A 12,563-nucleotide genomic window follows, 5' to 3' on the forward strand; every position below is an offset into this window, starting at 1 on the left:
TACACCCAGAATTCCCTGTCAGGGTGGAAGAAGATGGTGCTGTACACCCAGAATTCCCTGTCAGGGTGAAGAAAGATAGCGTTATACACCCAGAATTCCCTGTCAGAGTGGAGGAAAATGGCGCTGTACCCCCAGAATTCCCTGTCAGGGTGGAGGAAGATGGTGTTATATACCCAGAATTCCCTGTCAGGGTGGAGGAAGATGGCGCTATATACCCAGACTCCTCTGTCAGGCGGGTCTTCCTGTGCATAGTCCCTCCCTGTCCGGCCTCCTCCCTCTTTCCCCGGTCCTCCATAGAGGAAACACGCGTTCTGCTGACTCTCTCCGCTCCGGCGCTTTACAAAGTCCTGTGTGAAGTAAGTTGGCGGAGGGTTACCTGATAGAAACAACCGGAATGCTGTGTGAGGCGCAGAGAGCCCGGGAAGTGGATGTAGTTCCGGCAGAAGGCGGCGGTGTGCGGGTAGTCCCAGCATGTGCGGAGTGATACACCGTATACTTCACCTATAGAGTATCAGAGCTCTGATAACATTGTCAGTGAATGAAGTCCGGGATTATGTCCTCCAGTCCCCTCATTACATGAGAGGGCTGATCTCATTAGACCGAATAATAGTTGCTATGACGCCCTCATTCCCCGGGAATGGTGACGGAGTGTATAGTAATGAGCTGTATGTGAATGTACAGCCCCTAGAGAGGTGTGTATGGCCAGGAGGGGGGGGCGGCTGTGTGTGACTCTCCTGTAGGCCATCTCTGTGCTCGGCCCCCTGAGTGTTGTGTCTGGCCCAGAGACTTTATGGCCCTTTCCCCGTTGCCCTGGTATAGAGGTGATCTCTGGCAGTCTCTATATCATATCTCCGGTCTATAGGGGCTTGTTTGCATTTGTGATGGGGGGTGATAAATGCCTGTGGTTGAGCTGCATTCATACTGTTTTTACTGCAGATGGAGCAGTTGGTGTACGCATCCTTCACCCCCACCCGCTAAAAGTGGCCCATTTAAGTGAATTGGGCTGTGCTGCGACCACACACAGCACACCCAGTTGTCTGGTATGTAGGGGGTTAAAACAAGCAATACAACACCTGTTAAATGCCCTCTAAAAACAATCCAAAAGTGGGTCGCTCTTCAGAGTAAAGCGGGTGTGAATGAGGCCTGTCTCCCGTAGCATTTCCCCAGTCTCCAAAAACTCTTGTAGCTTGTCACAGTCCCCTGCAGTCTCTGGCCATCTCTTGTGTTATCCCGTCTGCAGTCTCTGGCCATCTCTTGTGTTATCCCGTCTGCAGTCTCTGGCCATCTCTTGTGTTATCCCGTCTGCAGTCTCTGCCCATCTCTTGTGTTATCCCGTCTGCAGTCTCTGGCCATCTCTTGTGTTATCCCGTCTGCAGTCTCTGGCCATCTCTTGTGTTATCCCGTCTGCAGTCTCTGGCCATCTCTTGTGTTATCCCGTCTGCAGTCTCTGGCCATCTCTTGTGTTATCCCGTCTGCAGTCTCTGCCCAGCTCTTGTGTTATCCCGTCTGCAGTCTCTGGCCATCTCTTGTGTTATCCCGTCTGCAGTCTCTGGCCATCTCTTGTGTTATCCCGTCTGCAGTCTCTGCCCATCTCTTGTGTTATCCCGTCTGCAGTCTCTGGCCATCTCTTGTGTTATCCCGTCTGCAGTCTCTGGCCATCTCTTGTGTTATCCCGTCTGCAGTCTCTGGCCATCTCTTGTGTTATCCCGTCTGCAGTCTCTGCCCATCTCTTGTGTTATCCCGTCTGCAGTCTCTGCCCAGCTCTTGTGTTATCCCTTCTGCAGTCTCTGCCCAGCTCTTGTGTTATCCCGTCTGCAGTCTCTGCCCAGCTCTTGTGTTATCCCGTCTGCAGTCTCTGCCCAGCTCTTGTGTTATCCCGTCTGCAGTCTCTGCCCAGCTCTTGTGTTATCCCGTCTGCAGTCTCTGCCCAGCTCTTGTGTCCCATGTGAAAGGACCCTTGGTGGTTAAACTTCCCTCATTTATAGACTGAAGTTCATTCCTTTGATCTAAAAGTGTTACAATGTTTCTCCTTAGCTCAATAACCTTGGCATGCTGCCTTTTTTTTTTTTTTTTTTTTTTAATTTTTGTCAGAAGTGGGAAATTCTTTTTAAGATCGGGAGGAGAGAAGAATCGTAATTTTGATTCTTTAACGAATAATCGTGCAGCTCTACCGCCATTACAGTATAGCTGCCTGAATTCGTGTGTGTGTGTGTGTGTGTGTATGTGTGTATATATATATATATATATATAATATTCTACACTATAACCTTCAAACTTGTTTTTTATTGGGTATTTATTTTTTAATAAAGTGGAAAATATTGTTTTTTTTTTTTTTTTTTTTAAATTTCGTTTTTTTGTTTTGTTTATATAGTAAATAAAAAATGCAGCAGTGATCAAAAAACGCCAAAAAAAGCTATTTTTGTGAAAAATTATATAAATGTAATTTGAGTGCAGTATGTTCACGCAATTGTCAGTTAAAGTAGCACAGTGCTGGATAGCAAAAAATGCTCTAGTTATATTGTAAAACCTTCTGGAAGTCAAGTGGTTAATAGCATGGCCTGTTAGCCCAGATTCACACTTTCAAACCGGTGATGCGGTCTGACATCTGGGGTTTTTGACAGACATGCGGGTTGATGCACAGATGTCTATTCAAACCGCCCCCAAACTACTTTTGGGAATCGGTGTGGCGATACACACTGATTTGGATGGTGCTATTGCCAGCAATAGCCGCCAATTTAGCATGAGATTTGACGTCAAATCACATGCCAAATTGGCCCAATGTGAACGTGGGCTTAATGTGCTATGTAAACAGTTTCATGTGTATTTACACCTCAACGACTGTTCTCCTCCCACCCAGGAGCATGCATACATAAAAATAAAGACCCGTATAAGCGCTTACTAGGAGTGAATGGGGTTTAAGACCTCATTCACACTGGCTATGGCAGACAGTTTGTGTTAAGGGTCTATCATCTGTCCCTGACTGCAGGTAAAGAATAGTAGCAGACAGCCACAGCCCTTATCGCTCGTCATTGATTTGTACAGGCTGAGAGGCTGCAGCTGCTCGTGCACTCTTGTGACTCCAGAGGTAGGAATCTGCTGATGACCCTAATCGCAGGTGTGAATGGGGCCTGAATGGTATCAATCACCCTGGGGGGAGCTTTACTAAAACTGGTGCACTCAGAATCTGGTGTAGCTGTGCACGGAAGCCAATCGGCTTCTAACTTCATCTTGTTCAGTTAAGCTTTGATAAAACCTTGAGCCTAGGTTCACACTGACAGTTCAGCTGAACTCGCACAATTTTATACCCGCATGTGAGTCCTGACTTCGGGGGCGATTTCATAGACATGTGTGCTGGTTCCTGCACAGACTCTATTGAAAACGCACCCCAAAGTCACCAAAAGTAGTACAGAAACTACATTTGGGAATCGGCAGTGTGAACCAGGGCTGAAGCTGATTGGTTCCTATGCACAGCGCCACCAGATTTTACACTCTCCAGCTTTAATAAATGATCCAACTGTGCTTAGGTGCTTTCAGCTTAGCTGAATTTTGTGAAAATTGCGCATCCATAGACTGATTAGATAAACGCATGTAAAAGCACATATGTTTAGATGCGGGGGAACTTGATCTGGAAAGCGTAATGTTTGTTCATGGTCCTAGTTACCAAGTGACTCCTAAAGTAGAATCTGTGTTATGCAGGAACTTGCTTTCTAAACATGTCCATGCAGTAGGAAGGCTGAATTTAGGGCTGAGCTGCTGTCACCTTCCCTGTGAATTACATTGCCCAGAAAAGGTCCAAGTCACTGAAAATTGCAGTCTGCATCAAAGGCGATCTACACATTTTCTAAAAAGACATATTTCCAGAGACTTAAATCGGAAGTAAATCCATTGATTTAACAGTTTAAAAAAAAAAAGTTACATTCCCGGCATGCTAACTTTGACATTGGATGTGCTCTCAACCAAACTGTCAAACCATCCAATGGCAGGTGTCATAACTGATCACGTGCAGCATAATGGAAGTTATAGATGAAAAAGAGACCAAGATGGCAGCTTCCTTGACTGAAAGATAGGAGGGTTTACTTCCACTTTTTAATAAGAACATATTTTCTCTCACAAACAGGATGCGTTACATAGCTTCCTATCTCTTGGCCGTTCTCGGCGGTAATGACAACCCTACAATTGCTGACCTGAAGAAGATTCTGGACAGCGTTGGCATTGAGCTGGACAAGGAGCGTGCCGATAAGGTATCTGCATTGAGTGTCTTAAATTTGTGGTGGTCCACCTTAAAGTATAGTGGCTTCAATTTCTGTCCCTCTTTAAAATCTATTTTGCCTGGTTTCTATACTTTTTAATCACAGACCTGGAACAAGCGTATTCAAATCGATGTCAAAACTCTATGCTTGTTCCAGGTCAGATACTCAGCAATAAATCCAAGGCAACATTTTGACAGCTAGGGAACAAACATTCTTAACCACAGGTTCACACTGACAGCAGGATTGAAATCGTGAGAGTTCATACCCACATGTCAGTCCCAACTTTGGGTGGCTTTTTCAGAGACATCTGTGCAGGTTGCTGCACAGATGTCTATTGAAATCGCACCCAAAGTCACCAAAGGTAGTACAGAAACTACTTCTGGGAATCGGTGTGGTGCTGCAAAGTCTGTGTCGCATCGATTCGGATGTAGCAGTTGCCGGCAATAGCCGCCGATTTGACATGTCAAATCGCATGCCAAATGGCTGCAATGTGAACCTAGGCTAAAGGAAATTTCAATAATGACAGCCTCATAAGTGTCATAAGTCTGTTTAACCATTTGCAGACTGCGCTAAAGCCAAAAGACGGTACAGTGTGCTTGTCCAGTTTGGCAGGGGGTCCATGGACATCCTCCCAGAACCCCTGGGGCATGCATGGGGTGCACTCTGTGACCACTGTCCTTCGGACACAGCTGATTACAGATCGGGGTAAAGGGCCAATTACACTGGCCCTTTACCATGTGATCAGCCGTGTCCAATCACAGCTGATCAAGTGTAAACAGATCAAAGGAGACCCAATAACAGGAAAGTCTGTCAGTGTATTGTTTACTCTGATCATCAGTGCAGCCTCATCAGCACCCATCAGTGAAGAACACTTTATAACAAACTAAAACTTTTTTTGTTTTGTTTTTTAAAAATTTTCCCTATTTTGTTTAGCAAAAATTTAAAAAACTCAGTGGTGATTAAATACCAACAAAACAAAAAACAATTTTTAAGGGCTCTCTGATGGTTAAAAGCTCGTGTATGCCTAGGGCACAGGTAAAAAGGGACTTTGAACTCCCTGCTGTAGAAAGCTTTCTACACACTGCAAGCTGTGTCCCTGCAATTTCTTCTTTAACCGCTTCTGGACCAGCCGCTGCAGTTTTACTGCGGCAGCTTGGCTGGGCAAATCGACGTTGCCTTACATCGCTTTCCCTTTTGGCCACTAGGGGCGCGCACCGTGAGAGGCGCACTCCTGCTGCGAGTGCGCGGCGGCCCCTATAACCGTCGGCACCCGTGATTGCTCATGACAGAGCGAGAATCGGGATCTGTGTGTAAACGCACAAATCCCAGTTCTTTCAGGGGATTAGAGACAGATCGTGTGTTCATACTAAGTATGAACACCGGTCTCTCCTCCTAGACAGTCCCATCCCCCCCTACAGTTAGAACACAGTGAGGGAACACAGTTAACCCCTTGATCGCCCCCTATTTTTTACCCCTTCCTTACCAGTGACATTTATACAGTAATTAGTGCATTTTTATAGCACTGATCGCTGTATAATTATCAATGGTCCCAAAAATGTGTCAAGTTCCAATTTGTCCACCACAATATCCCAGTCCCCATAAAAATCACAGATTGCTGCCATTACTAGTAAAAAAAAATAATAAAAATGCCACAAATCTATCCCTTATTTTGTAGACGCTATAACTTTTGCGCAAACCAATCAATATACGCTTATTGCGATTTTACCAAAAATATGTAGAAGAATACATATTATATAAAAATCGCAGAGGTGATCAAATACCACCAAAAGAAAGCTCTATTTTGGGAAAAAAAGAAGTCAATTTTGTTTGGGTACAAAGTCGTATGACCAGCTAAAGTGACGCAGTACCATATCGCAAAAAATGGCCTGGTCATTGAGCAGCCAAATCTTCCAGGGCTGAAGTGGTTAAGAGGTGCTTAAACCACCATTTAACCCTCGTAGTGCAGTTGGAGCCCAACTGCTAGGGAGTATTTCTCTTCACCAGAGTTCAGTTTTAATCATATATAAAATGAAATAATACACCATTTCCATTTTCCTCCCCCCCCCCCTTATAGATAATCGGTGAACTGAAAGGCAAGAAGATTGATGAGGTGATTGCTCAAGGTAAGTCCTGGAAGCAGTTGTGTTTTTCTCTTATGGCTGGTGTTGATGCCTAAATCTCAAAGGGAAAGAAGCAAGGATGTCTGTGAGAAACTTTCTGATTCCTGGTGTGTACAAGTACTAGGGCAAAGGCACAACTGGGTTTGTGCTTGAATTGGTAACAAGCCTTGGAGTTTGAGAATGTCGTCCATTCACTCAGCAACACATGCACTTAAAAGGCTAAGTACACCTTTTACATAGGCTTGCCAATGCAGATAAGGGTCCAAGTAGTTAAAAATATACACTGCCATTTGTTAAAACATTGTTTAATGCCAAAAAAAAAAACATACCTTTTTAGTCCTTATTTGTCACCTATGAAGCCTACACAAAATGCTCCCAAAGTTTACGTTCCTGTGTTCTAGCTTAATGTTAGGACATTGGCTTCAATAAAATGGCTGCTGAGCCTTTGGGGACAACTAAAATTATGCTATATCTGTCCTCGAAGGAGATTCACTGTCCTTTTTGTAGTTATCCAGGGTATGAGATAGTGGCTACAGCAGCATAAAAATCCTGGTGGGGATGTGTGATAGGAGAGCCATTGCTGTGACTGGAGAAAACGCATTTAACAGCTTTGGTAGGCACGTAACCTTCTGTGAAAATGAGCCGGAAAGTAGTACTGTAAACACTGGGAGCATATCACCCAGGCTTAACGGGTGTCAGAAACAGCCTACAGATATGGCATATTAAACAATATATTTTTTTTTTGAATACAAAGCTTCTTCTAATTGGCTAAGGCAGAGATAGTGATGTCTTCAGCCTGCCTCTCCGCCTCAGCCAATCTGAGGAAGCTTTGTATTTATCCACAGAATACAAAGCTGCCTATGAAAGGCTGAGCACTGCCAAAGTTACATACAGTTCATATAGCTCTTAGTCAGTGCAGCACATGGTGAAGATATGTTTGTTTTGACCAGCTTGGTCCAAAAGTGTCAGGAAACATGGAGATTAGCTTTAAGGCTCATATGATATAGATGTAGTGCAGCCAGGGAGGCCAGGTTTGAAAAAAAAAAAAAAAAACAATTATTGTCCAGAATGGCTGTGAATTTTACTGCTTCATCCATCTTTTGTGTATTGGGCACAGGTGCTCATAGTGTTTCTATGGAACATTTCAAAGGTCCATCCTAATACCTACTGGTTTTTGTACCTGCTGGGTTTCGCTTGTGGACCAGATTAAATGTGAGAGGCATTAGATCTAGGTTTTGCTCATCCTGTGAAACCTGCAGCCAAGGCCTCTCTAGACATGGCTAATTCATCTGGCAGGTTTTCTTTTTGTTTTAAATGTCTATTACTTTTCAGTATATCTAATGGTTACAAACAAAACAGAGCCCATGGGGCATTCCCCGACTCCTAGGTGCTTATATTTAGTAAAAGACACAACGAAACAGTAAAAAATAACGTCACTATCTCTCACAAAGCATTATGATCCCGCTCAGTCGACAAGGTCCAATAAAGAGGACAAAAACAAAGCAGCAATTGTGTCTATCACAGCCATTTATGGGGGGGGGGGGGGGGGGACTCAAGATAGTGAGGATCTCATCTGCATAATGTGGCACCAGTAGAACTGAAATCCTAAATGTAAAAAATGGAGACTACAGTATCCACTCAGAGGTGGGGGGGGAATACATCCAAGAGATATATACATCTGATATAGATATACACATCCGAGATAGATACACCAAGTGGCAGAATTGATCCAAATATCCCAAATCTTGTTGAATTTCTTGGTGCAGCCTCAAGATTGGTATGTGTCTTCATACAGGGGATTTACTGAATTAATGCAAGATTTCTAATACTGCACAGTGAGAACAGTAGCAGACTTCCATTGCATCATTATCGCCCTTCTGACACAAAATAACAAAAGACCTAGTAAGGTCCTGACTGCTGTAGAGGGGGCCAAGGTCTCCATTCTTCTGGTAGTTTAATGACTACTTTTTAGGTTTGGCACATTAGAATCTGGACTGCTGAATAAAGTTCTGCAAGCCATTTTGTTGGATGGAATATTCATAATCTACTGGCTTTTTTAATATACCAACAGCAAAACCAATGGGAATTTCCTTTTTGAAAAATGCACAATGGTAGAATTTCTGCCCTCTCAATCATTGCGAGAATTAAATAAAAGCTTGTTTGGCTGGACTTCTATGGATCACATGAGTGCAATACATCTTGCACTTCTGTGACCCGTTTTCAGCAGAGAGCGGACTGAAGTCCGCTGTCTGGTGACGGCACAGAAATCAGTCCAGGCACTGCGTCATCCCAACAATGGAAGTCTGGATCTGCCAGGTGCCCGGACTGATCCCAGCCCCTCCACAGCTCAGTGCTCCAGTGAGCGAGGAGCAGCAGAGCGGAGAGATGCTAAATGACAGTCAGCAGCTCTCTGCTCGGGGAGCTGTGAGAACCGAGCCATCGACGATATTCAATCGCTTGGTTCTCAGTGCAGAGGATCTGGGGACAGATTCAGCATCGGAGCGATGCTGCATCCACCTAGGTAAGTAAAAAAAAAAAAAAAAAACCCATACTACTTTTAACCACTTCCCGCCGGCCGTCACATGACGTCCTCGGGTTTGAGCGGCGATATCTGAAAGATTCCTGCAGCTACAGGCATCATTCAGATATCTGCTTTTTCAGCCGGCGATTCCCTACACCATAAGAACGATCATATCGGCTGTTCCGCCGCTTGATCATTCTTGCGAGAGGGGACCTCCCCTCCGGTGCTTCTACCAGCTCACCGCTACCATCGGAGACAGGATCCGCCGGAACCGGATGTTTACCATAGAGATTTCCGGTGGAGCAGATGGTCGCCGGAGTCTCTATGATCATTCGGAGGCCGGGCGCGATGTTATGACGTCACGCCCGACCTCTGCATTCAAACAAATGGCGCTGCCTCGGCTGGGAAGCTGAGATTGTGTTTTTTTTTTTTTTGTTTTTTTTTTTTTAATTTCAGGCTTCCCAGCCTAGAGTTGAGATGTGGGGTCTTATTGACCCCATATCTCACTGTAAAGAGGATCAATCATGCCTTATTCCTATTACAAGGGATGCATACATGCCCTTGTAATAAAAAAAGTTTACAAAAACACTTTTTTTTTTTTTTTTTTTTAAAGTGTCAAATTAAAAAAAAAAGTAAAATTAACAAAAAAAAAAAATTTTAATTTAAAGCACCCCTGTCCCCGTGTGTGCTCGTACGCAGAAGCGAATGCATGCGTAAGTCCCACCGACACATGAAAACGGTGTTCAAACCACACGTGAGGTATCGCCACGAACGTTGGAGCGAGAGCAATAATTCTAGCTCTAGACCTCCTCTGTAACCCAAAACATGTAGCCAGTAAAAAATGTTAGTGTCGCCTATGGGGATTTTTAAGTACCGAAGTTTGGCGCCGTTTCGTGAGCATGTACAATGTTAAAGCTTGACATGTTAGGTATCTAATTACTCAGCGTAACTTCATCTTTCACATTATGCAAAATAAGTGTGCTAACTTTACTGAATTGTTTTTTTTTTTTAAGCATAAAACTGTTTTTTTTTTTTTTTTAAAGCATTCGAAAAATTGCTGCGCAGATACCGTGCGAGATAAAAAGTTGCAACAACCGCCATTGTATTCTCTAGGATCTTTGCTAAAAAATATGTTTATATATGTTTGGGGGTTCTATGTAATTTTTTAGCAGAAAATTATGATTTTTACATGTAGGCAAGAAATGTCAGAACTGGCCTGGGTGTCAAGTGGTTGAGATAGTAGTATACTTCCCTCTTGGGAAAGTGATGTAACTGCATAATCACACAGGGCTGGGAGAAAGGGAACTATTGGTTTTGGCTCAACTGTAAAGTACAGCATAGATTTCTTATATCTGGAGTTGCTGAGAGGCCATTTAGCCTGTACCAAGTGAAACGTCAGCTTTGGTAAAACCTCAGCATCATAAAGCTCATTTTGGATATTGATGGCAATGGGCTTTGTAAAGGCTGTTGTACATACAGGGCAGTCTGTGTGGGCATAAACTGGCTGTGCAAAGGCATTTATGACAAAGTGCAATACAAAATACAGCTTCACTTTACCCGGTGTTGGGCAAAATATATTTGACTGGATAAAATGAGTGTAATCTGAGTGGTATGGGTTTTTATGTAGATCGTGTGCTCAAAAACAAAATTGGTCTAGTTATCTTGGAAAATGTTTACTAGTATTGTACAATGCACCACATTTCTCCTGGGTGTTGAACATTAAGAATCTCTTTAAAAACAAATGTGATTTGCCAAACAAAATAAATTATGCATGTACCATCTAATTCCACAGTAAACAAAGGGTTCATCCTAGGAAATAGGTGCAGGGGACTGGTGTAAAGGTTATGTCCTCAGTCTCTGGGTCTTTTCTCCCAAATCCCCTTGAGGCCCAGAGGGGTTTTTTTTTATTTTTTATTTTTTATTTTTTGCAATGCCTCTGTACCTCACTATATCATTCAGGTTTTGAAATCTACCCTAATTACATATCGGGCTTTGCTTGGAAGCAAATTTGGATACCTATTCTTTTTTTTTTTCCTTTCTTTCTTTTTCTTTCTTTTTTGGAGGGATTTACATAACTGCCTTTTTTCCTGTAATTCTCAATACAACAGTTAATTTACATACCCAATTATATTTACCCCAGAATTTAATCAAAAGTTGATTAAAATTATTTGTACTATATAAATGATATCATATTAGTGCAACCCTTTATGTAACCCTTTATGTAATGAAGTAGTGTGGTACGGTTCAACATATGCGTTTTATTTTGGGGGAGCTTTATTCTTTTTTCAGTGCTACATTGCAGCGCACACGGGGGATATGGTTGCGTAAATTACTGGGGTGACAGGAAGATAGGATTTATGGATTGGTTGATGGGGGCACAAATTGGTAAGATGGTGACTTTTCCACAGGTTTGTGATCGATAAGAATTCAAATGACCTTGTGATCACTTAACGTAAGAATTTGACTGTTTGGGAGCTGAGGGGAATCATTTATTTTTAGAATAGAGATATATACCTGCTCTCTAAGCTCTATATCTATTCCTACTTTCTTATTTCATGGGGGAGGTGGCTGGATCTGCTCAGTGGAGGCCAGATCCAGACTAACCCATGCAGCTCTGCTGCAGAAAATCATTTCTAATAGTTATTTATTGCTGGCAGTGATAGGATCACTATAGCAGTAAACCTATTTGTGTAGGAAAAGGCTAGACTGAGCTGTAACTGATCTTTCCTAACCTCTATACTGCCAGGGATGTGATGACCCTATATGTCTGATACAAACACAGCATGAAAGTGTTATGTTTAGTTTTTCTACAGACTGCTCCTATGGAGCAGTCTGTAGAAGCATTGGAAGACCAGGAGCTAATTGCCAAGAGTCTCTGACTTATGCCTCTTCACTAAATCACTTTAGAACAATCTTCACTTTGAAGGAACCCTTAAAGCTGTTAAGTTATATTTTTAATTTTTTTTTATTTGTTATACTTACCTGCTCTGCGCAATGTTACACACTTAAACCTCCTGTTATTGGGTCTCCAGCTGGCGCTGTTGCCTCCTCTTCTATGTGTGCCCCCATAGCAAGCTGCTTGCTATGGGTGCATGTCTGCAGGCTTGTTCCCGAGGCAGACTGCAGCGCTGTGTGTATAGACACACACAGCACTGCTTGGCTCCCGCTGCTGCCTCTGCATCCTATGAGGAGAGGCACACGGACCAGCGCTGCTGTAGAGGAGCGCGTTATTGGAACATTACCCTAATGCAGGAATACCCCCTTAAATTGGTATTCTTTGTTACAGTTGCCCTGATCACTGAAGGCAGGAGCCCCTTACACTGGTGGTCTGTAGGAAAAGGCCCCCTTTATACCAGTGGTCAGTGAAAAGAATGCTTTCCTTACAGCTAAGAAGATGATTAGTGTTATTGGTTCCTTGCCTGAGGGATGAGGAGAGGATCTACTTATCCCACATGCTGGATCTCTAGAGTGATGGCAGAACTGGCACCATGCAGGTATAGTCAGCTGGTTGATAGTCTGCACCACCTATGAAACCCGGCTGAGAAAAGCTGCTTTAGAACATTAGTTCGTGTTGACTTTCTTTTTTTTTTTTTCAAAGGTTCTTCTGTAATGACTGTTTCATGGTAAAAGTCTCTTCTCTGACATATTAATAATAGAAATCTTATTGAAGGC

The 12,563-nt window shown here is 43.2% G+C and overlaps 1 protein-coding gene across 4 annotated transcripts in view; it reads left to right on the forward strand.

The window, feature by feature from the left end:
- Nucleotides 1-209: 209 nt before the first annotated feature.
- Nucleotides 210-12,563, forward strand: part of RPLP2 (ribosomal protein lateral stalk subunit P2) — a 483,637-nt gene continuing 471,283 nt past the window's right edge. For 3 of the 4 annotated variants that reach the window (XM_073604828.1, XM_073604826.1, XM_073604827.1), the window contains exons 1-3: nucleotides 601-692; nucleotides 4,118-4,241; nucleotides 6,325-6,373. In XM_073604828.1, the coding sequence (XP_073460929.1) occupies nucleotides 616-692; nucleotides 4,118-4,241; nucleotides 6,325-6,373 (250 nt within the window). In that variant the 5' untranslated portion in view covers nucleotides 601-615. Of the gene's footprint in view, nucleotides 357-600; nucleotides 693-4,117; nucleotides 4,242-6,324; nucleotides 6,374-12,563 lie in introns of those variants that run through there. The other variant, XM_073604829.1, reaches the window with a different exon arrangement.

The sequence above is a fragment of the Aquarana catesbeiana genome, linkage group LG11 (genome assembly GCF_042186555.1).
Source record: "Aquarana catesbeiana isolate 2022-GZ linkage group LG11, ASM4218655v1, whole genome shotgun sequence".
Taxonomy (NCBI): domain Eukaryota; kingdom Metazoa; phylum Chordata; class Amphibia; order Anura; family Ranidae; genus Aquarana; species Aquarana catesbeiana.